Below are 26,427 nucleotides of genomic sequence, written 5' to 3'. Positions count from 1 at the left end.
ACAGATGAGGAAAATGAGACTCAGACAGTAACTTGCCCAGGATCATGTAGCATTAAGTGAATGAGCTGTGATTCAAGTCCCAGTCTCAGACGCCAGAATTTTATACTATACAAATATCTTAAAAGATGAGTGTTGATATAACCAAAAACTCTTATTCTAGTCTTAAATTGATAGTTGAATGCTATTTAGGAGTTAATCATATAATGAGGCACATTGGTCATATTCATTAAAGCAAACACAAATACTGTATAGAAATGTCTCTATTTTTAATAATTGTAAATAATACTAAAATTAAAAGATTCAGTAAGCCTTATTGAAATTATGGAATTCAGTACATGTAGGTACTAAAGAAAAGTAAGTGGTATCAAGTATTAGGAAGAGAAGAAATGATCATTATTTGCAAATATTTGATTTCATACGTAGAAAATTCATAAGTATCTAGAGATGAGCTATTAAACATAATAAGAAAGTTTAGAAAAATGCTGGATGTAAGATCAATATGAAAAACCAATAGCAGTCAGGGCATGGTGAATCATACCTGTAATCTCAGCACTTTGGGAGGCCAAGCCAGGAGAATCGGTTGAGGCCAAGAGTTTGAAACCAGGCTGAGCAACATAATGAGACCTATCTCTACAAAAAACAGAAAAATTAGCCAGACGTGGTGGCGCACACCTATAGTCCCTTCTACTTGGGAGGGCTGAAGCAGGAGGTTCACTTGAGTCCAGGAATTTGAGGTTACAGTGAGCTATGATGACGCCACTGCACTCTAGCCCAGGCAACAGAGCGAGACCCTATCTTAAAAAAAAACAACAAAAAACAGAAAGCCAAAAACTTACTGTTACCAGTAGCAGCACAAACTAAGCTACCTAAAAATAAATCTAACAAAAGGTATGTAAGGTTTCTATGGGAAATAAAATTATAAAACTTTCCCAGAGGACATAAAAAAATAAATGTTTCATGTTGAATATTATAAAGAGGTCAATTTTCCTGAAATCATGAATTAATGCAATTTCGAGTATCCTAAGTGGTCCTAACATTTACATTTAGAAGTGAAAAAGGTTAAATACCCAATACAATTTTGAATAAGATGTGGAGACTTGTCCTGCTAGATAATAAAATTTATTATAGAGTTATAGTAATTATAACAATGTGTTAATAAGCAGAAAAGTACCAAACCAGCGGAGTAAATAGACTACAGAGACCAAAAATAGACCCACTTATATATGTGGATACTTGATATTTGACAGCAATGTCATTATAAACCAGTGGGGGAATTCATTCAGTTGTGCTGGAACTGTTGGCCCTCTAAATGTAGGAAATGATTAGAACCTTACTTCGCACAAAATATAGAAGTAAATTCCTTGTGGGTAAAAGCCTACATGTGAACTACAAAAAGACTTTCTAAAAGAAAGTTTAGAAAATGCATTTATGATGACAGGAAAGAGAAAGATTTCTTAAAACATGAGAAATACAAATCATAATTGATACATTTGACTACACTAAAATAAAAAAACTTCTATATGACCAAAGTATAATCAACAAAGTAAAAAAGAAGCTGCAGACTGAGAGAAGATACATGCAGAAACACAGTTGACAAAGAATTGGTATCTATAATAAAGAACTCCAAGTCAATAAGAAAAAGGTATATAACAGAAAAACAGGCAAAGTATGTATTAATTTGCTAGGGTTGCCATAACAAAACACCACAGGCTGGGTGGCTTAAATAACAGAAATTAATTTTCCCACAGTTCCAGAGTTTGCAAGTGTGAGGTCAAGATTTCTTTCACCTGAAGCCTCTCTCCTTGGCTTGCAGATGGCCATTTTTTTACTGTGTTCCCACCTGACCTTTTCTCTGTGTGCACATCTCTCTGGTGTCTTTCTCTTCTTACAAGGACACCAGTCATCCTGGATTAGAGCCTGCCTTATGAGCTCATCTGCGGGGAGTTAGCTATGCTCCCAGCAAAAATCGAGTCCCTTTTGCAGGGGTCATCACAAGGGATAAGGAAATATAGAAAATAGAAAATAGAGAATATAGAAATAAAAGAAGACACAGAGACAAAAGTACAGTTTTTATAAAGATGGGGAGCTGGGGGACCTCCAGCATTCCCATGAGCTGTGAGGCCATGAGTGAAGTCCTCCATCAGTATTTATTGGTACAGCGATTGGTTGCCAGGGGTAATAGATTTGCATAACAGGTGGTTCATTTAGGTTAAAAGTCTCCCAAAAAGCTTCTAGAGATTGCTTAATTAACTCTATGTGAGCAAACGGTTACAAAATCTTTCTATGACAAACTTCTAAGTCCTAAGATAAAATTATCACTTAGCAGAAAGGCTAAACAGAAATATGGTGGCTCTATATTTCTTAATCTAGTTTTTTGTTGATTGAGACAGGTAGTCAGGAGTGAAGCAGGAACTGTCCCTTAGGCTAATTACTTTTAGCCGCAGGTGTCTGTTAGGCGGGCACTCTTTGATCAGTTCTCAACCTGTGGCCCCATACTGAGCTTTGTTGTACAGAAGCATCAGGCACAATCCGACAGATCTGAAACAGCATCACCATGGAAAGTGCCACTGATTGGTGAGACGCCTTCCTGAGGCGAGGCAGCTTTTGATATGTGAACTAACACGTTCACATATTCCTTCAGGTCAAAGCCCTGCAAAACTCCTGAAATCTTACATGTCTCTATAGGGCAACACTCATCTAATCTTAATTATCTCTTTAAAATCCCTAACTCCAAATAGTCATATTCTAACATACGAGAGATTAAAGCTTCAAAATATGATTTTGGAGGCACACAATTCAGGCCATAACAGTATGTAACAAGCAGATCACAGAAAAGGAAACCTGCAAGACCATTAAATATGTGAAAGTTTGTTTATTTAAAAGATCACAATAAAATGCCATTTTATGCATACCAGTTTTACATGTTTTGGAGGGATGTAGGGCAAAGGAGCCCTTAGGGTACTGGCAGAACATAAATTGGTACAACCAGTTTGGGGAGTAATTTTGCACTATCTAGTAGAGTTGAAGATACATATTTTCTATAGCCCAGAAATTCTACTTCTAGGTATATACGCAGAGCCTAGACAAAAATTCTTACATTGGTGTACAAAGAAACATGTTACAAGGATGTTCATTACAGTGGTTTTTTTTTTTTTTTTTTAAGATTCAGGGTCTTGTTGTGTTGCCCAAGCTAGAGTGCAGTGGCATCACATCATAGCTCACTGCAACCTCAAATTCCTGGGCTCAAGTGACCCTTTGCCTCAGCTTCCTGAGGAGCTGGGAATATAGGCGTACCACCATGCCCAGCTAATTTTTTGTTTTTTCTAGGCAGAATTTTGCTATTGCCCAGGCTGGTCTTGAACTGAACTCTTGGCCTCAAGCAATCCTCCCACCTCAGCCCCACAAAATGCTAGGATTACAGGCTTGAACCACCTTGCCCAGCCTGCAGTGCTGTCTTTAAGAGCAAAATTAGAAACAAATAGCTAACAAAAAGGCAATACAGAATAATCTTTCAGTAGAATGAACTAGATCTCAAAAGCAAAATTTTGAGTGAAATAAAGACTTTTATATGGATATATATAATGTGATGCTATTTATATAAAATAGAAAAACACATAAAATAATATACATTTACCATTTGTCTGGAGTGTTGCAGGGTATTTTGGAATTTGAGGGAAACAGACATCTGTCGGACCCTTTAAACTATTAGCTCAAGGTAGTTCACTACTTCAATGCAAACCTATACTATGGTCTTTCCTGTGATGTCTTATTTAACAAGCTAAAGTTTTTGAAGGTTGCTATGATAAAAAGCAAGTCCTGTGTGAAAATCAATGTGAAATAGGAAGTGAGGGTGGTGGTGTCCAATTCCAAGGTTTGAGATGCTGTGTGGTGCCCAACAGTGTACATCCAAGTAGTAAGTGTGGTTGCTTAAGAACAAAATAAAATATTATATTTTTCTTTTAGTTTGTGTGTATTTTAAAACAGCTGATAATTTAGGATGAATACTTATTTGAGCTCAACTACTTGTTAAATGGAACTGTTAGGTATTTCTTTAGGTTTAGAAGTGCTATGAAAAACTTACTGAGACATTAAGGGTGTCACAAAATGAGGAAGTCTGGGAACTTGATTATTTAGGAACCTGATTATATTATTTAGGGTACATAAATGAGTAGTAAAAGTAGAAAAATATGGATGGGGAGAATGAATACATATAGGCTTCAGTATAGTGGTTATCTCTGTGGAGGAGGAAAGGACAAAAATTAGAAGGGGAGGTTACTAATTAACTTTATAACATTTTATTTTTATTTTGTTTTATTTGCTTCTGATTTTTTAAAACATGCATTAAATCTGCATAACTTGTCGTATTGAGAAACAGTATAGCGTAGCATTTATAAGTAGTATTCTAGAATCTCAGCTGTACTGCTTAGCCCTTTGTGATATTACGTAAGTGACTTAATATCTCTTATGTTTCAGTTTCCTATAAAATAGGGATAATAACAGTACCAATCCCATTGGATTGTTGTGAGATTAAATAGGTTTCTATGTGTTTGCAATTATACTATCCTCTGTGCCTTTTTATCCTTTTGAAATATTGTATAATTTAAAATAGTTTATAATTACAGTACAACAAATGAATTTTGAAGCTATCTTGGCATTTGTTGTAATGGTTCTTCTTTTTTTTTTTTTCGGCTTTTTTTCCTTTTGAGACAGAGTCTCACTCTGTCATCCAGCTAGAGTGCAGTGGAATCATCACAGCTCACTATAACCTCACACTCCTGGGCTCAAACGATTCTCCTGCCTCAGCCTCCCGAGTAGCTGGAACTCCAGGCACACGCCACCATGACTAGCTAATTTTTTCTATTTTTAGTAGAGACGGAGTCTCACTCTTGCTCAGGCTGGTCTCTAACTCCTGAGCTCAGGCAATCCTCCTCCTACCTCAGCCTCCCACAGTGCTAGGATTACAGATGTGAACCACCATGCCTGGCTCCTGTAATATATATATGTATATTATATATATATATATATTTTTTTTTTTTTTTGTTCAGATAGGGTCTTGCTCTGTTGCCTGGACTAGAGCATAGTGGCATCATCATAGTTCACTGCAGCCTCAAGCACTTGGGCTTAAGCAATCCTCCTGCCTCAGCCCTTCTGAGTAGCTGGGACTACAGGCATATACCACCGTGCTCAGCTAATTTTTCTATTTTTTGTAGAGACGGAGTCTCGCTCTTGCTCAGGCTGGTATTGAATTGAACCTCTGGCCTAAAGAGATCCTCTTGCTTTGGCCTCCCAAAGTGCTAGGATTACAGGTGTGAGCCACCTCACCTTTCCTGTAATGGTATTTAACCAGAATGTTACATAACAAGCTTTTTTTGTAGCAGTCATTTGGGTATGACTTTCCTTCATGTAAAATATTTTATTTTGTTTGCCAGAACAAAGCCATGCCAAAATCCACACAAGTAAGGTTGAAATAATATATAATTCTTAAATGGCTACACCAGTTTATTTCATAAATATAACTGTTACCACATAAATTTGTGACCAACTCATTTTTATTTCCTTCTCTTTATAAGATAACGACATTGAAAATTACTCACAGAAGGTACTAATTCAGCCAGTTGACACTACTAGCATTTCTTCCTTGATACAATTTGAACGTAGCTGCCAGTTTCACTGGACAGAAGCATTTAATGATGAAATGACAGAGAAGACAGAATTGCAAAGCCATGTGTATTATTATGCAAAAGACACCATTATGAAGCAAGATTCCTTTAATGAAGAAAATCCAATGGAAGCTAGCATTTCTACAAATAAAGACAGACTTGCTAAGGAGTGTGTTAGACAGCCTCCTGAAAGCCCACCTCTACTCCACTGTGGTGAAGAGACACTGGAATTCACAGAAAACTCACTGGCTAACAGTGCTTTCAAGGAATCTGCCCTCACCCCTAGTCAACCTCAACGCTTCTTCTATAAGGAAAGTGTACACAATAACATTGAAAAACCATTTTATAAAGAGAATACCTTTAACCTGCTTGATGTGAGAGTTAATTATGAAATAGAGGAGGTAAGATTGTTGATGGTCAATAAAGCCTGTGGAGTATTAAAGGACTTAAAAAATACAAGTATATAATCTGAGTCTTTTCCCTAAATAGTGTTGAATCATCTAATCAGCATGAGGGACTTTTCTGGGGAAAATGCATTCTGAAATCGTAACCAATTCAGGAACAAAGTTTTCTAATAAATTCAAGTCCCTATTTGGGATTAGCTGTACCAAATGAGGATTAGGACTCTGTCTTAACTCATCCTTTTATGCACCATAGCATCTATATGGCTTCTTGAATATATAATAAGTTTTTATTATATTTTTTGAATCAAACTGGCTGGAATTAGTGAAGTTCACAGTAATGGAAAGATTTTGCAGCAATGTTAATTAAATTATTTGGTAAGAAAAGCTCAAGATTTTTCTATCATGTTGGACTTCTATTAACAAGCAAAAAGTATTAATTTTTCTACCAAAGTGAAAACATTAATTTGTCTTTTGGTTTATTGATTCTGAGCACACATGTAGTCAGTATCCTAAGGGCACTGAAGGTATCAACAGTATAAATTCCATGTACTCACTGAACAAAAAATAAAGATTCTAGGAATTGGTATGGGCAAATAGATATAATTCAAGAATAGTATAAATAATGTTTTTTCGATGTGAATTTAATGAGCAAAGCTATGACTGTTATGTTTCATTAAGAAGTGTGAGTAGTGTTTTTTCATTTATTTGAAAGTAGATGGCAGCATTTAAAAGAGAACTTTATTTCCCCGTGTTGATTTCTGGAAAACGGCATTTTAAAAATTTGCTTGATTAGGGTTTCTCAAGATTGTTCTTTCTCTTTCCATTGCATTTAGTTATATTTTAGTCAGTCAGTAGGTACTTTCATGCATCTATTATGTGCCAGGTCTGTACTATGTGTTGGTTATATAAAGGTTAAAAAACAAAAAAAGATGTGGTTCTTGTCCTCATGAAAATAACATTGTGGCCAGCACAGTGGCTCACACCTGTAATTCTAGCACTTTGGGAGGCCAAGGTGGGAGGATCACTTGAGGCCAGGAGTTCAAGACCAGCCTGAGCAAGAATGAGACCCCATCTCTACAAAAAGTAGAAAAATTAGCCAGGCACAGTGGCATGCACCTATAATCCCGGCTACTTGGGAGGTTGAGGCAGGAAGATTGCTTGAGCCCAGGAGTTTGAGGTTCCTGTGAGCTATGATGATAACACTACACTCTAACCTGGGCAAGAAAGCAAGACCTTGTCAAAAAAAAAAAGAAAAACAAAGCAAAATAACATCCTGCTATAGGAGATAGATATTAATGAAATAACTACACAAATAGATGTAAACTTGAAACTAAGTTTCATGAATAAAATTTACATATAAAATGTATGTAGAGTGTATATAATTCTATGTAAAGTTACATTTAAACTTACAACTATGATAGGTGCTGTAAATATAAGTAGGATAGGTGTCTGTGATAAGCACACCGTTCTAGTCAGGGAGTTTAGGAAGGGCTTCCCTGAAGAAGTGGTCATTGAGCTGAGTTCTAAAGGAGGTGTAGGAGTTAATTAGGCAACTGTGGGTGGGAGAGCATTCCATTCAGAAGGAACATCTGTAACCCTTGTGGCTGCAGGAAGCATGGTACCTACTAGGTCCTGAAGGAAGCCCAGCGTCCAGAAAGATCAGGGTTAGAGGAAGCAGGAGAGGTGTGGTAGATGAGAATGGAGAGGTGGAGTGAGCCAGATATTGTCTTAGTCCATCTTATGTTACTATAACAGAGTACCACAGACTGAGTGATTTATCATGAACAAAAATCTATTTGGTTCACAGTTCTGGAGGCAAGAAAGTCCAAGAGCATGGTGCTCATATCTGGTAAGGACCTTCATGTTGTGTCATCCCATGGTGGAATGTGGAAGGGCAACAGAGGGTGACAGTGAGGGAGTAAGAGGGGGTCAGAAATCACATTTATAACAAATCTACTCTTCCTATAACTAATCTACTTCTACAATAACAACGTTTAGCCATCTTTATTCACCTCTTATTAGGCCCCACCTTCCAACACTTTTGCATTGAGGATTAAGTTTCCAGCACATGAACTTTTGGGGGCACATTCAAACCACAGCAGATATCAGGGCCTTGTAGGCCATTATCCCAGAATAATGAAAAACCACTAAAATACAGGATTCTACAGATGGATGGGCTCAAAAAAACAAAAACAAAAAGTGCACAGGGGGCCATTAGCTCTAAATTCTAGGGAATTATACAGTCTACTCCTACAGATACCTTTTACTGGGTTTTTGATGTTATATTCATTTTAGCGTTTCTTACCACAATTTACTGTCCTTTATTAAATCCCCTAAAACCTGTCTTAGGGGCATAAAGTCAGTTAGGAGGCATGATCTTCTGCTATTCTAATGTTCATAGGAGTCACAGCACAATGAGATAATGATCTACATAAGGAATAAAAAAAGTATTCAAAAAAGACCTTGTAGTCTGTAAGGTAGTTGATACATTTATTATTTGTTTTAATTCATTTGAAGTCAAAGAAAGCATTTTGTATGTGTTCAAAAAAGCTTGTATCATAGAAAATGGTGAAAGTATAAAAGTTTAATTTTTCTTTTGTCAAAGTAAATGGAATATATATCTATCTCGTTATATACCTACTGCTTGTGCTCCACTGTGCTGTTAGGTGCTGTACATACATTTTAGCGATTGATACTTCGATATTAATTTTTATTAAGTAGGTATTTTTATTGGAAGTAGGCATTATTGTTATTTTATAGCTGAGGAAACCATAAAAGGGATCTAGAATTCAAGGTCAATTCTGTCTGACTTCAAAGCTCATGATCTTCCTACTCTTTAACACTTACTTTCTCTACTATAATTTACAGAGTGCATTTTCTTCAAAAGAAATACAGAATTCTGGGGAGATTCCTGAGATGTCGGTCAGTTACCAAAATGAAGTTACAGCGGAGGGTGTGGAGAGGCCGGGCATTGTCTCAAGTTGGTCTCCAGCAGGCATCTCCTGGAGTAGTGGAACATCTCAGGAGAACTGCAGGACACCTGACATGGAGGAAAGCTTTGAAAGCTTACAACCTCGCGAAGAGGACGTGGCTTTAAATGAAGTCTTATGGAAATTAAAACATACTAACAGGCAGCAGCAAGAACAAATCCAAGACCTCCAGTGTAGTAACCTGTATTTAGAGAAGAAGGTTAAAGAACTACAGTTGAAGATGACCAAACAGCAAGTATTCGTTGACATGATAAGTAAGCTAAAGGAGAATGTTGAAGAATTAATTGAAGACAAATACAAAGTAATCCTTGAGAAGCATGATATTAAAAAGACATTGCAGAATTTGCAAGAGATTTTAGCTAACACCCAAAAACATCTTCAGGAATCTAGAAATGAGAAGCAAGCCTTACACCTTGAATGTAAGAAGACAAAGGCCAATTATATGCATTTACAGGAAAGGTACATGACTGAAATGCAACAAAAAAATAAATCTGTGAGTGAGTGCTTAGAGATGGACAAAACCTTAAGTGAGAAAGAAAAAGAGATAGAGATGCTGCACCGACTCAAAAGAAAATTGGAAAGGGCCACAGCTTCTGCTTTGGACTTGTTGAAAAGGGAAAAAGAGACCTGAGAACAAGAGTTTTTTTCTTTACAGGAGGAATTCCAGAAACGTGAAAAGGAAAACCTGGAAGAAAGAAAGAAACTGAAATCTGGACATGAGAAATTGCTCGCTGAAGTTAAAAATTTGCATTTTGTATCTGAAAATGAAAGGGCTAAGAATGCAAAACTTCAGCAGCACATCAACGAAGTAGAAAATGAAAACGCAAAACTTAAGCAGCAGGTTGCAAGAAGTGAGGAGCAAAGTTGTGTCCCAAAATTTGAGAGAGCTCAGTTAAAGGAGCAATTAGAGGAAGTGATGGAGTCAGATATTGCCAAGGTTTTGATGCAGACTACAAATCTACTATGCAGAATTTCAAGAGTTTCTGGTAGTCTAGTGATGCATATTTAGCCATGCCACTTACACATGTTTGTTTGCAGAAAGAATTATTAACAAAAAAACATACAGATGTACAAAGGAAGATACATCACAGGTTTGGAGAAGTTTGGTTCATGAGTACTCAACTTAAAGCCATTCATGGCGTCTTGTGATTATTTTGGTAGAAGTGACAATTAACCTGGGAATTATGTGGGTACCCATTACCAATCATCTGAAGCGTCTCCCAGAAGTGACTTTTGAGAAAAGATTTTCGAAGTGTGGTGGTCAGTCCTATTCAGTAATAACACTAAATCAGGGCTGGGGAACCCTTTCATGTTGGAAGGCCGCATTAATTTTAGCTGTAATCAAATAAGGCTGCATTCAAGAAACTTCAATTAGATATACTTAAAAATGTGCATTATTTTGTAAAAATCTAACTATTATGTACTTAATAATTTCAAAAATGAAAACTATGTGTTAATTTTAAAGTTAACTAACCTTTTAATGATTTTGTATTGCCTGCTTTTTATTGGAAACCATTTGAATATTTGGTTGCAGCATGGAGGTCCACAGTTTCATTTGATCCTCTAGATGGGTGTCAGTCATTTGTGACCTTCAGGGTATCTTGATTTGGGTTAGGTAGGAGAATATAGATTTGTATCAGTAAGTGGTTGAAAAGCAAGAAAGCATTTTTTGGGCATGTTGCTGAAAGTGTGAGTATTCTGCATTTTTCCATATTTCAACTGGATCTTTCTTAGTATCAAACAAAGACTTTAAAATGTCATCTACTGACAGCTCAATCAATTCCATCTGTAGTTCTTTAGGTGCCTTGGTGGTATCAACTAGGCGAGGCCGAAATGCTAATTTGAGTCATGATTCTCAAAGTCAGTGAAACTTTCCTTGTGTTCTCCAATTAATAGGTCTATAACAGCTGCATATTCTTCAAATGATTCACATATATCATTCTGCTCATCAGTGACCTTTGCTAACTGGGGAAAATGTTCATCCAAAATTTCCTTTTGAAGAAGTGTTTTGAAAAAAGATAACCTTTATGAAAATGCTTCAATTTTTTGCCACATATCATATATAGACTTAGTTTTACCTTGAAAAGAAATATTCAAGTCATTTTAATTTAACTTGATATCACACAGAAATGCTGCATTCCTATAGAAATCTTCTCTCAATAATTCACATTGCTGATTCCGGTCTTCATAAAATTTAACTATCTGTTCTTGTAGACAAAAAATTTTGGCTACCACCTGCCCTGCAATAGCCAATGCACTTGAGAGTGATATGGCAAATCCACACTGAATACCTCATCATTCAGCTTTAGCATGTTACAAAACTGATGTTGCATTTGCACAAATATAGTTAACAATACTTATAACTTGTTATAAAGTGTCACTTAAAATAGCAGCTGTAGCACAGAGATTTTGCTGATGCAAGATAGAATGAAAAGAAATGAGAGCATCTGGATCTGTTAACACTTTTTTTTATCTGTGCAATAAACCCTTCATGTTTTCCTGTCATGGAAGGTGCACTGTCTAGAATACACTCACTAAATTTACCAAATTCAGCCCAACTTTATGACATTTATCTTGAAGGTTGTTGAACATATCTATTCCCCATGTTCTGTTTGCAAGAGTGTCCAAAGTGAGTAACTCTTCGTAGCAAAGAAAATCTTCTGTTATGACCTGAATGAAGTATAAAACCTGTGCTGAGTCAGTAGTATCAGTTGATTTATCCAAAGTGATTGAATAATACATATTTCCTTTTGAAGTATTGCATGAAGTTGTTCTGTTAAGTTGAAGGCTAATTCATGCTGCCAATCAGTTATGGTTCTCCTTGAAAGAGGCAGTTGTTTGTAGTTTGAAACATTGTCAGAGTCTAAGCATGCTACAACTTTGACAATGCATTCTTTCACAGTTTCTTCATCACTGAATGGCTTCTCTTTTTCCCCTCGAGTATATAAAATACTCTATAAGTTGCTTCAATGGCATTATTTCCAGGTCTTATTGCTGCTTGAAAGAATCATCTTTGCTTGTGCTTTTGATCTTTAATTTCTGCAATACAACCTTTCGTGCCTCTCCCTCTAATTTAAAATATTTGTGGTCCTTATGAATGTTATAATGCCAATGAGCATTGAATTTATTTAATGTTGATATTGCAGTACCACAAAGCAAGCAAATCTGTCTTTAGCAGAAACAAGATAACATTGTAATTTCCAATTCTCATTAAAACATCTGTTTTTTTCATTCGGCATTCTCTTGGTCTTCTTTGACACGATGAGCTGTTAAGCAGATAGAATTTAAAAATAGTGTAGAGCTATGCAACTATTCACAAATTACACTTCAAACAGAAACACAGTGTACCATTGTCAAAAGCTGATAACAGACTGGTGCATTCGACCCCCATAAATTCTTGCCAACCAGCCTCATATGGTAGTGGCTCTAGTCAGGTGGGGGAAGTTAGAACTAAATCATGAGTGTAGCAGCCGTCAATTTAGTGGCTTACTAATGTTCTGATTGTGCCGGTCAAGCTAGGAGGATTATTTTGTTGAAACTTATTTTATTCTTTGGTATTTTAAATACATTCATTTTAAAAATAAAATAAAAATATAAAAAACAAAAATATATTAATAAAAATAAAAGAATTTGTTTTATAAAATTTGGATTTGGTCAAAAGGCTGCACTTAAGGACCTAGAAGGCCACAGGTTCCCCACCCCTGAACTAAATAATACGATTGCATATTTAGTTTACAAGGCAAACAAACCTATATTATATCATATATTATTTAAATTATAAAGCATTTAAAAACAGCATCAGAACCTCATATTGATATGTTTGGAGAGGGTGCAATCTTTTATTATCTGCAGTTGAAAAAGCTTTTTTAGTAGCCAGGAACCTGGAAAAACACATTCTGGAAGTGATAATTTTCAGAACCTGGAGCACACCTATTCTATTTCAGTTTTGTAGGCCTGTGTTAAAGTATGCATAGTAAAATCCTATTAACTTTGACTGCTTAGAAAGAAGGCTAATCTGAACTAGAAAAATGTATAAATTTATTTTTTGTATTTGTTATAATAACTTGAACTGATGTTACCTTGAAGATGTCCTTAGTGGACCCTCTTATGAATTTGTAATCATTATAAGTATTGTTTGCAGTAAAAGAATTCTATTATTTTTAAAGGTTCTTAGGAAAATATTGTTCTCCTAAATTTAAACAATTCTAAGATCTTTCTAAACTCTAAGAAATAAGAATGATCTAAGCCAGTGATTCTCAATCATGAACATGCATCAAAATCCCCTGAAGGGCTTATTAAAACACAGATTGCTGGGTCCTATCCCAGAGTTTCTGATTCAGTAGGTCTGGGGTGGGGCCTGAGAATGCACATTTCTAGCAAGATCCCAGGTGGTGTTGTTGCTGCTGATCCAAGGACCACACTTTGAGAACCACTGACCTAAGCAAAGATGACCTTAAGTTTAGCTCCTAACCAAATTGTGACAAATTTTAAATTGGTAATCTCTGAATTGAAGTAGCTTAACTGTACAGAAGTTTAGTATGGTATACAATTTTCTTCTTGAGCTTTCTTTTTAAAAAGTACAGTTTTTTGTTTTATTTTGACTAATCAATTTCTCTAACACCCCCAAATTCATACTTACTGTGATTACAGATTTGTGTTTCACTAACTGTTGGTCAGTTTTCTCAAAGTACGGCCTAAGAGCATCTGTGAGGTCAAAAGTATTTTCATAGTATTATTAAGACATTATTGACTTTTACACTGTCATTATTTTCTTTTTTTCTTTTTCGCCCTCCTTCTTTCACAAGAGTACAGTGGAGTTTTCCAGAAGCTATGTGACATGATTATGTAAATTGCTCTCATGGCTGATGGAATGTGTGAAGCAAATATGAAAATCCAGCTATCTTCAATTAAGCCAGCATTAAAAACACTTGCAAAAATATTTTCATTAATTTTTTGTTTTAGAAATTGTGGCATTGTTTAAAAAATTGTTCTTTAAATTTATACATAATGGATGTATTATTATTTAAATGACTTAGAAAAAAGATATTTTAAAATATTCTCCATTTTAATTTCTAATATAATAAATATTGATATCTATAACCCACATAAACAAAAGGTTTGGGGTATCTTTAATAATTTTTTAAGAGTATAAAGGGGTCCTGAGATGAAAAAGTTTGAGAATTACCACTTAAAGTTTTTAAGAGTGGTATTTTATTCAGCATTTTACTTGAAGGGTATTCTGGGTTCCTCATCTTTATTATGACAAATCTAAATTGTGTACATGTAGGATACAAAGATGATAAATTCTAACCTGTTCCTGAATTGCCCACCTTGTGAAGAAGAGGGCCTGAATTCCCCAGATATGAAGAGAACTTCTCAGCTGGCCTCCAAAATGCACAGTCTTCTGCCTCTGATGGTAGGACTTTTCACATGCCAAGTAATAAAAAAAAATCAGATTTTTCAGTAGGGGAGGAAAAAATATTGGGACTGGACTAAGAAAAAGCTTTTTTAGTAGCCAGGAACCTGGAAAAACACATTCTGGAAGTGATAATTTGTTGAACACTAGCATTTATTGAATGCTAGAAACTGGGTTAAGCGTTTTATGCAGAGATCACAAAATGGTAGCCCACAGACTATGTCCACCTACTATTTTGTTTTTTAATACTTGAATCTGAATGTGGCACAGATTCTTCTTTGCTACAAACTTTCCACCCCACCTTGCCCCATCAAGCATTTCCTTGTTCACCATATTTGCTTGGATTTCTTCTGACTCCCTGGTGGCTACTGTTCTTTCACAGTCTTACTTGCTGCCTACTGCTTTTCTACCAGATCTTTCAATGATAGATTTTGTCATCAGCCTTCTTAGTAGATCTCATCCCACCCCAAACAAATATTACCTGTTTGCCTATTCTGTGTAAGTAACCCTCCCACTAGAACATAAGGCTTTAAGTTCCGAGACTTGGTATGTAAGTAGGCATGTTAGGGTTTGCCTGGGTTAAACTTGTAACAGACACTCAGCAAGTATTTACTGACTTCCTCACTTTATCCTTGGAGGCATTTAAGTTTACTATGCTGATTTTCATCAAACTGAGAATTAGAATAGTTGAGTTTCTTGTCCAAGTTCTCACATATGGTTAAGTCACACAACTTAGATACAAACCCATGCACTTTTGACCCCTAAGTTATATTGGGAGAAGTACTTTTATTCAGGGTAACTTTGAAATATCTAGAGTTTCAGTATTGTTGAGGATGTCTGATTGTTCTGGTGTTAGGTATAGCAATTTGTTTAAAATTAGGATTTGTAAACTGACTAAGCTGAAGGGGGGATGTATATATGAATATGTAAGCATGCATAGTTATTATAGATGAGTATTAACTTCCCAGCAACTATATTAGTCTGTCTCAATAACAACTTTTGTACAGATGTGATTTAATGGTCTTTGATACTAATCCTTTATTAGATGTCTTCTGATGAGTAATTGAAGAATGAACTTCAATATGAAATTACCTCCTTTGGTTTGGTCACTTATTTTGGAAGGGAGATTTGTTTCATTTATGTTTTTGCTTCTTCCTTTTAGCTTTACTAAAAACCTTTTAATATAGTTTCTCAAACCATTACCCTTAGGACATCACCAATCCTGATGCTGAACATTTAAGAGAGGGTGAGAATGTTAGTGATATAATGCTGCAAAAATTGAAGAGCTTTCATCTTAAAAAGAAAATTTTAGATAAAGAGGTACTATATTTATGTTTCGTCTAAAAATTGTATTATTTTTGGTGAGAAAAATGAAAGATAGTGAAGTGTTAACTCCTCAAGTTTAGGTTCTTTTAAGAATTATTTTTGGGGACCACATTAGTTTTACTATGCCCCTCATCAAGGAACTATAATGTTCAACATTTGACTTGTTTTACAACTTAAGTCTGTATTAGAAAATCTCATTCATCTACAAAAAAATTGGTATGATTATTTTTTTAATTTTGCATGACACTACTGATTCCTGAAGAATAGTTTACTTTGCCATTCTTACAAACTTCATCACTTGGGACAATGAAAACACTGAAAACAGTTTTATTTCTCAGATGGGAGAAGGCAAAGATTCCTGGAGTTTCTTCAATTACTCTTTTCTTGGGTTGGTGGTATAGAGATTGAAGGGTAAAATTACAACCTGGGGTCTTGGATTATAACAAATTCAGTTCTGTACCACTTCTCTGAATGGACATGTTGGAGGTGTTCTGGGGAATCTTTCTGCCTCTTAGCTAACCTGAAGAAGAAAGGACCAAGGCATAAACACAGCCACGCAGAGAAACTACTGGCCTCCACTTCTGTAAACAGCCATCAAAAATAAGCCCAATTGAGGATCTTATTATACAAAAATACAATTTCAGATATTTATGTTCTTTTGGTTAATTTTGGTTTAGTTACTGAAATATTGACAGATGATATGATGTCAGCAATTTGATTCAGTGAAGGGGGATGGAGGAGGGAGGGCAGTGGTTGGGGATATAAATGCTATTGGCTATTAGGTGTTAGTTATCAAAGCTGAATGATAGTTCCATGGGGTTTCATTAATGTTTTTTCTCTGTTTTAAATATTGGAAAATTTGCATAATAAAGAATAGAACATTTTGTGCAGCACACTTTACCTCACTAATAACTTAAAGAAGTTTGAATATTGAATATTAAGATTATTATTGTATGAAGGAACAAATGAACAAACAAGAAATGATTATAAATTGCATCCAGACAAAATTGGCTATTTTTTTCTTTTAAAGAAGAACTTTAATAGCCTGACTGTAATAACAATTTTATGTTAGGATAAGTTTCTTGGAGACACCTAGACCACTCCCAGGTTTGATGATTAGCTGAAGGACTGAGTAGTCCTCACAGCTATGATTTGTGACAGCAAAAGGATGCAAAGCAAAGTCAGCCAGGGGAAAGGCACCTGGGGCATATTCCAGAGGAAATGAGACTCAAGCTTCCAAGAATCTTTGAGGAGTCACTCAGGATGCATTCATCCCTCCAGCAGTGAATGTGAAGTGTTATCTACCAGTGAGGCTTGCTAGAGACCCAATGCCCAGGGTTTTTATTAGGAGCTGTTCACATAGTCATCCTCTGCCTAGCACATACTGAAGTTCCAGACCCCCTATAAGGAAAGCAGATGCCTAGCTTTAACCAGGTGCTTCAGACAAGCAGGTTAGGCACAACGAGCCATTCATATCACAGAATGATGGAAACCCTCCTGCAATCCAAGTCTCCAGATGCCAGTCAAGGAGCAGCTTTGCTAGTACGCCTTTCTTAGCCCAGCTAGACTTAGGCCTGCTGTGTGAACTCTTTTCCTCACAAGAGCTGTAAAAACAGTTTATCTTTTGGATACCAGAGATTGAACTGCGTGTGGTTTGATGATTTTATTATAAATGTTATAGAATGTAGTTTTATTTCCTCTCCTTCTCTGAAATATAAAATGCTTTTTTCCCTAGATACTGAAACATAAGGACAGAATCATAACCTTTAGAGAGTTAATTGCTAATGAAAAAGCATTTCAGGATCATGTCTTGAGGTAAGTTGAACATTTACTACATACTTTAGCATAGAAAAATACAGTTCCAGATATTTACGTTCTTTGGGTAAATTTGTTGAAGTCCTTATGGCTCTAAGTTTTATACTTCTATAATTGCAGGCACCAATAATCTCTTTGATTTTTAAACTATTAAAGTATTTATTGTCAAGTGTTCCAAAAAGTGTAAAAGTATTGAAAGTGAGCACAAATATATTTAATCTCAGGTCACAGACTTTGATTAAGATGAAGCCAAGAATGTCAGAGATGTACCTATCTTATTGGGAGTCAAACTGGACAAGTACCACAACCTTAATGAGGAGCTTGCTTTCTTGGTAGGAAAGGCCTTTTATTGCCTTGCTGTCATCTTCATACACAACATCATTTTATTAACAAGTTTAAGAAGTTATCGACCTTCAAAAAATTTGCTTATTAAAATAGACACACATTGGCATGATGGGAGTATTATCCACCCACAGAAGTCAAAATGGAAGTTTACATTTTTGGGTTTTGAAATTTTAAATATTGTTCCACCTTGTTTCTATTTAGACTAATCAGATTTATTTCTTTCAAAATGCAGCAATAAAAAATATGTGCTATTTTTCATAGTGCCTGAAACACATTTATATTGTTGCATATGCTACCATAATAGCTTTGTACAACAAACATGATTAAGGGGTGTTTTGGGATACAGCATTCATAGTTTATTTTATTTTATTTTATTTTATTTTATTTTATTTTATTTTATTTTTTGAGACAGAGTCTCGCTCTGTTGCCTTGGCTAGAGTGCTGTGGCATCAGCCTAGCTCACAGCAACCTCAAACTCCTGGGCTGAAGCAATCCTACTGCCTCAGCCTCATGAGTAGCTGGGACTACAGGCATGCGCCATCATGCCTGGCTAATTTTTTCTATATTTTTAGTTGTCCAGCTAATTTCTTTGTATTTTTAGTAGAGACGGGGTCTCGCTCTTGCTTAGGCTGGTCTCAAACTGCTGAGCTCAAACAATCCACCCACCTCGGCCTCCCAGAGTGCTAGGATTACAGGTGTGAAATGAAAAATGATAAACAGCAACACCATAATAGCTGGAGACTTCAACACCCCTCTGCCAGGACAGGACAGATCCTCCAAACAGAAAATTAACAAAGAAACAATGGACTTAATCAGAACTCCAGAGCAAACGGGCCTGACGGACATTTACTGAACATTCTACCTCAAAATCACTGAATATACATTCTTCTCATCAGCTCATGGGACATTCTCTAAGATTGACCATAGCCTAGGCCACAAAGCCTGTCTCAAAAAATTTAAAAAAATAGAAATTATACCATGCATCTTCTGCTATCACAGTGGAATAAAAGTAGAAATCAATCCTAACAGAAACCTCTCATTTCTACTCAAACTCATGGAAGCTAAATAACCTTCTCCTGAATGATTATTTCATAAATGAGGAAATCAAGATGGAAATCAAAAGATTCTTTGAACTAAATGACAAGAGAGACACAAGTTATCAAAATCTGTGGGACACAGCTAAAGCAGTCCTGAGAGGAAAGTTTATTTCCATAAATGTCTATATCCAAAAGACAGAAGAATCACAAATAGACAACCTAATGAATTGACTCGAAGAGCTGGAGAAAGAAGAAAAGACTGACCCCAAACCTAGCAGAATAAGTGAAATTAATAAGATCAAATCAGAACTAAATGAAATTGACAACAGGAAAATTATATGGAAGATTAATGAAACAAAAAGTTGGTTCTTTGAAAAGATAAACAAAATTGACATGCCTTTGGCTAGACTAAGAGCAGAAAAGAAAAATCTCTAATAAGCTCCATCAGGAATATGAAAGGAGAAATTACAACTGATGCCACGGAGATATAAGATATCACCTATGAATTCTACAAAAAGCTTTATGCACACAAACTGGAAAACATGGAGGAAATGGACAAATTTTTAGAAACACACAGCCTCCCTGGGCTCAAGCAGGAAGAAATAGAATTCCTGAATGAACCAATATCAAGAACTGAAATTGAAACAGCAATAAAAAAACCATCCTAAAAAGAAAAGTCCTGGACCAGATGGTTTCACACCCGAATTTTACCACACCTACAAAGAAGAATTGGTGCCTATCCTGCAAAAGTTATTGCACAACATTGAGAAGGTTGGAATCTTCCCCAACACATTTTATGAAGCCAACATAACCCTGATACCAAAACCAGGAAAGGACACAACAAAAAAAGAAAGCTACAGACCCATATCCCTTATGAAAATAGATGCAAAAATTCTGAGCAAAATCCTAATCCAGGTGCTTATCAAGAATATAATCCATCACAACCAAGTGGGCTTCATCCCAGAGATGCAGGGATGGTTCAATATACACAAATCTACAAATGTAATTCACCACATAAATAGAAGTAAAAACAAAGACTGTATGATCCTCTCAATAGATGTAGAAAAAGCATTTTAGAAAATTCAACACCCTTTTATGATAAGAACGCTTAACAAAATAGGCATAGATGGGGCCTACCTAAAAATGATACAACCCATATATGACAAACCCACAGCCAACATCATACTGAATGGGGAAAAATTGAAAGCATTCCCACTTAGAACTGGAATCAGACAAGGTTGCTCACTTTCTCCACTTCTATTCAACATAGTGCTGGAAGTCCTTGCGAGAGCAATCAGGCAAGAGAGAAAAATTAAGGGCGTCCAAATGGTGGCAGAAGAGATCAAAATTCTCACTCTTTGCTGATGATATGATATTATATCTAGAAAACCCCAAGGATTCAACCAAGAGACTCCTGGAATTGATAAATGAATTCAGTAAAGTCTCAGGATAAAAAATCAATACGCACAAATCAGAGGCATTTGTATAGGCCATTAACAGTCAAACTGAGAACCAAATCAAAGACTCGATACCCTGCACAATAGCAACAAAGAAAATAAAGTACCTAGGAAAATATTTAACTAAGGAGTTAAAAGACCTCTACAGGGAGAACTATGAAACAGAGGAAGGAAATATCAGAGGACGTAAACAGGTGGAAAACTATACCATGCTCGTGGGTCGGCAGAATCAACATTGTTAAAATGTCTATACTACCCAAAGTGATCTACAGATTCAAGGCAATCCCTATTAAATTACCAACATTATTTTTCACAGATATAGAAAAAATAATTTTATGCTTCGTATAGAACCAGAAAAGACCCCATTTAGCAAAAGCAATTTTAGGCAGTAAGAACAAAATGGGTGGTATTAATTTAACAGACTTCAAACTATACTACAAGGCTGTGGTTATTAAATAAGCTTGGTATTGGTACAAGAACAGGGACACAGTCCAGTGGAACAGAACTGAGAATCCAGACATTAAACCATCCTCATATAGCCATCTAATCTGTGACAAAGCAGACAGAAACATACACTGGGGGAAAGAATCCTTATTCAATAAATGGTGCTGGGAAAATGGGATAGCCACATGTAGAAGACTGAAACAGGACCCACACCTTTCACCTCTCACAAAAATCAAATCACAGTGGATAATAGACTTAAACCTAAGGTGTGAAACTATTAGAATTCTACAAGAAAATGTGGGAAAAACTCTTATAGACATTGGCCTAGACAAAGGATTTATGAAGAAGACCCCAAAGGCAATCACAGCAACAACAAAAATAAATAAATGGGACCTAATCAAATTAAAAAGCTTCTGCACAGCCAAAGAAACTATCATGACAGCAAACAGATAACCTACAGAATGGGAAAAAAGTTTTGCATGCTACACATCCGATAAAGGGCTGATAACTAGAATCTATTTAGAACTCAGGAAAATCAGCAAGAAAAAATCAAACAACCCTATCAAAAAGTGGGCAAAGGACATGAATGGAAACTTTTCAAAACAAGACAGAAGTATGGCCAAAAAACATATGAAAAAATGCTCAACATCTCTAATCCTCAGGGAAATGTAAATCCAAAGCACAATGAGATATCACTTATCTCCAGTGAGAATGGCCTTTATCAAAAAGTCCCAAAACAATAAATCTTGGCATGGATGTGGAGAGATAGGAACACTCATACAGTGCTGGTAGGACTGCAAACTAGTACAACCTCTGTGGAAAGCAATATGGAGATACCTCAAAGAAATACAAGTAGATCTACGATTTGCTCCAGCAATCCCATTATTGGGCATCTACCCAAAAGAACAGAAGACGTTCTATAAAAAAGACATCTGCATCTGAATGTTTATAGAAGCACAATTCACAACTGCAAAGATGTGGAAACAACCCAAGTGCCCATCAATACATGAGTGGGTTAATAAAATGTGGTATATGTATAGCATGGCTATAAGAAAGCTATATTTTCTCAGCTATAAGAAACAATGGTGACATAACACCTCTTGTATTTTCCTGGATAGAGCTGGAACCCATTCTACTAAGTGAAGCATCCCAAGAATGGAAAAACAAGCACCACATGTACTCACCATCAAATTGGTTTCACTGATCATCACCTAAGAGCACATATAGGAATAACATTAATCAAGTGTCAGGCAGATGGGGGGGAAGGGATGGGTGTATACATACATAATGAGAGCAAGGCGCACCGTCTAGGGGATGAACACGCCTGAAGCTCTGACTTGGGGTGGGGAGGGGGGACAAGGACAATATACATAACCTAAACTTTTGTACTCCCATAATATGCTGAAATAAAAAAAATTAAAAAAAGAAAAATACTTCTATTTAGTAAACCAATTTAGAGATTTAAGAAAAACATCCCTCAAAGCCATTTTCACCATTTGCTTTCACCACCCTTGTGCATTTCACTCATCATGTGGGGAAAATCAAGCATTTGGCACTGAGGAATAATTCAGAGCACCAAGTCCAAGGGGAGCATGAGATAGTGGAGCTGGTGATCAAAAAGAACTAAGGCAGCTCCAAAGGCAGTGAGCTCCTCACACCATTACCAAGGCCTCAGAGGGGGGGCTGCCCTTTGTCATCCATACACCGGACCCTCAGACTGACCAAAGGATTATTTTTAACCACCCTGTGAATTATACTTCCCTTCTTCCTATGTTAACCATTCCCCATTTCACACACATGACTTTATCTAGAGTGGAAAAACTATAAAATATTGCTGGTCTCAAGGCACCCTCTGCTGATAATTCCAAAGATCACCATCAAGGAAGGTTAATGTACCGAGTGCCTGAAGCTGCCAAGAGCAGCAGCAGGAGGAGGAGGACTTAACTCTTTCAGTTTACATGGTCATCTCCAAAAAAGTTAAACTCATTAATGTTTCTAGTCAAAAGAAAGGTGAAAAGCAATTTTAGAACAGTTATCACTGCCCAAGTATAAAGCTTCAAAAATACTTAGCTGAAAGGCCAATAGACTATGCTAACTACATAAGAATAATAAGGGGTTTTAATTGGAAATGCCCACCACCCTTTGGGAAGATTTACTGGCCGATTATAGAAGAAGGCCTGTGTATATAATATGAAAAAGCTGCTCTCAACTTTCCCCCCAACCTTTTAAAAGAAAACATTTACTACATCTAATCCTTCTAGATGTAAAGAGGTTGCCGACGTATGATAAAGTAGAGTTAGAAGATAACACATCTTGTAAATGCCCATTTGTTAAAAAAATCATAGAAAAAAATGTCTTCTGGAAATGACTTTTTGAAATGGAATTGTTAGACCACCTCTGAAAGCGACACTTGTCCACGTTTGGGTTAGAGGACATGGAGCGGAAGACCTTGAGAAGGAAGAGAAGATTCTGTGCCAGACTGGTCATATTTAGAAGACATTTTCATATTATAAGCATTGTTTTGTGTGTGCATTTTATTCCTCATTACTGTATATATAGTTGACAAAATTAAGTACTTTTTTGAAATATCTAGTCTTTCTAGATGTTCTGAAGTGCCTGATATATGTTAAAAGTAGAAGTAGTAATACAGTTTGTGAATACCTTTTTGTTAAAGTTCATATGAAATTTTTTGGGGAAATGGCCAAACCACCTCCTGAGTAGTACACATTGTGTTTGTGCAGGGTTCAGGGGAGGAGGAAGGAGAAGGAAGAGCTCTAGGCCAGTGCGCTTATAGTGAGGCAAGATTAACCATAGTTCCTATGTCTGTTTATTTTGTCTTACCTCTGTATATAGTGTATATAAAGGACAAAGAAGTCCTAATTTGCATCTAGTCTTTCTAGATGTTAAAAGAGGTTGCCAGTGTATGACAAAAGTAGAATTAGTAAACTAATATATTTTGTACATTTTTGTTTTTAAATTTGTAGGAAAGATTGTCTTCTGAAAATTTGAGCATTATAGCCCACTGGGTTGGTGGAGGAGGGAAGGGTTCTAGGCCAGAATGTGCATATTTCTAAGACACTTTCAAATTATAACTGTTACATGTGTGCAGTTTATTCAAAACTGCTGTGTATATAGTGGACAAATTAAATCCTTACCTGAAACATCTAGTCTACCTAGATGTTTAGAAGTGCCCGACGTATGTTAAATGTAGAGGTAGTAAAATATCACTTTGTAAATATCTTTTTGCTAAAATTCACAGGAAACGCTGTCTTGCAAATAGAATTGTTAAACCATTTCTGTGAGCAGTATAGTACCATCTATACTCTTTCAATGGTTTGGAGGAGGTGGGAGGGAAGGAATTGGCAAAAGGTGGATATGCTAGTGTGTTCATACTTGGGACATTATCAGATATCAGTTTTCTTATGTTTTGTGCATTTTGTTTTGCTGTGTGTATATAATGTATATAATGGACAAATGAGTCCTAATTTTGCCATATCTAGATGTTAAGAGGTTGCCAGTGTATGACAAAGTACTTAGTAAAATTAGCACATTTTGTACACTTTGTGTTGAAATTCATAGGAAAGCTTGTCCTCTGTAAATTACTTTTGGATATGAATTTGTTCAACCATTTCTAAGCATCATACATGCCTGTACTTGTCCACTGGATATAAGGCAGAGAGAAGAAAATGAGGAGGGAATAGTTCAAGGCCAAAATGGTCATATTTAGACGATACTTCAGATTATAACCATTGCTGTGTGTGTGCAGTTTTATTTACCAGTGCTGTGTACATAGTGGACAAGTTCTTATATGAAATATCTAGTCTTTCTAGATATTTAGAAGTGCTTGATGTATTTAAAAGTAGAAGTAGTAGAATAACACTTTGTACATAGCTTTTAAAAACTGATGGGAAACACTGTGTTTGGAAGTGGAATTGTTAAACCACCTCTGTGAACAGTACACTCTCTGCACTTGTTCACTAGGTTGAGGGAGGTTGGGGGGGGGGAGAAATTGCAAAAAGTGTTTTGCTTGTGCATACTAGAGAATTTTAGCTTATCCATTGCCCTGTATGTTATGTGCATTTCATTTAACTTTGCTGTATTGTATATATTGTATATATGTTGGACAAATGAGTCCCAATTTTATAATATCTAGTCACTAGATATTAAAGAGGTTGCCAATGTATGACAAAAGTAGAGTTAGTAATTTGTACACTTTGTGTTAAAATTCATAGAAAGGCTGTTTTCTGAAAAGGACTTCTGAAAGTGAAATAACATCACATCTGAGTGACACATGTGCCTATATCTACTGGGTTGTTGGTGAAGAGGAGTTGGAAGAAATGAAGGATTCTAGACCAGAATGTTCTTTTTTAGAAGACACTTTCAGCTATAACCATTGTTACGTGTGTGTATTCAACACTACTGTGTATACAGAGGACAAACTTAAGTCCTTATTTGAAACATCTAGTCTTTCTAGATGTTTAGAAGTGCACAAAGTATGTTAAAAGTAGAGGTAGTAAATAACACATTTTGTAGATATCCTTTTGTTAAAATTCATGAAATACTGTCTTTTGGAAGTTGATCAAACCACTTGTCTGAGCAGTAGGTATTTGTGCTGTTCAGGGAGGAAGGAGAAGAAAGTGCAAAAGGGCTTTATAACAGTGTGGTTATGGTGAGGCGAGACTATTGTCCCTTATGTCTGCATTTTATTTTACTTTGCTGTGTATATAGTGTATATAAAGGACGAACGAGTCCTAATTTACAACATCTAGTCTTTCTAGATAAAGAGGTTGCCAGTGTATGACAAAAGTAGAGTTTAGTAAACTAATACCTTGAGTAGACTTTGAGTTAAAATTCATAGAAAAGACTGTTCTTAAAAATACTGAAGTGAAGTTGTTAAAATCCCCTCTAAGCATTGCAGATGCTTAGACCTGTCCACTGTGTTGGTAGAAGGTAGGAAGGGGAAGAGTTCTAGGCTAGATGTTGCTACTTAGAGGACATTTTGAAATGATAGCTTTTGTTATGAGTGTGCGTTCAGTGCTACTGTGTATAGTGGAAAAAAACTTAAGTCCTATTTGAAACATCTAGTCTTTCTAGATGTTTAAAAGTGCAAAACATATGTTAAAAGTAGAGGGCTAAGGTAACACCCTTTGAGTGTTTTTTGTTATTTCATAGGAGTGGTTGCATTTGGGGAATGGAATTGTTAAACTTGATGTCTTAGAGAGTATGCTGTCCCTGGGTGGTGGGGGGAGGGGAGGAGGAAGTATGCAGAGAAGGGTTCTGCGCCAGTGAGTTAGATTAACCATTGTTCTATATGTGCATTTTAGTTAATATTGCTGTGTATTAAAGGATAAACAAAGCCTAATGCTCAAAGTATGTTAAAAATAGAGGTAGTTAAATAATCCCTTTATATCTATCCTTTTGTTAGTTTTTAGGAAGGACTGTCTTCTGGTAGTGACCTTTGTTAATCCACCTCTTAGAGCTAGACTTAGTCCCATACTTAGTCACTGGAGTGGGGGAACAGGAAGAAGAGGAA

At 36.1% G+C, this 26,427-nt stretch overlaps 1 protein-coding gene across 1 annotated transcript in view; it reads left to right on the top strand.

Annotated features, from left to right (window-relative positions):
- The window catches only part of LOC123637490 (cancer-associated gene 1 protein-like), a 29,728-nt gene extending 3,545 nt beyond the window's left edge, over window positions 1-26,183 (top strand). The window contains 6 exon segments of the mRNA XM_045550649.1: window positions 5,571-5,981; window positions 8,943-9,991; window positions 14,342-14,491; window positions 15,680-15,790; window positions 17,836-17,943; window positions 26,067-26,183. Of these exon segments, the coding sequence (XP_045406605.1) occupies window positions 5,571-5,981; window positions 8,943-9,991; window positions 14,342-14,491; window positions 15,680-15,790; window positions 17,836-17,943; window positions 26,067-26,183 (1,946 nt within the window).
- The last annotated feature ends 244 nt before the right edge of the window (window positions 26,184-26,427 follow it).

Source organism: Lemur catta, chromosome 4, assembly GCF_020740605.2.
Source record: "Lemur catta isolate mLemCat1 chromosome 4, mLemCat1.pri, whole genome shotgun sequence".
Taxonomy (NCBI): Eukaryota; Metazoa; Chordata; class Mammalia; order Primates; family Lemuridae; genus Lemur; species Lemur catta.
Note: the sequence above shows the minus strand (reverse complement) of the source record. Positions and strands in the feature narration are given on the sequence as shown.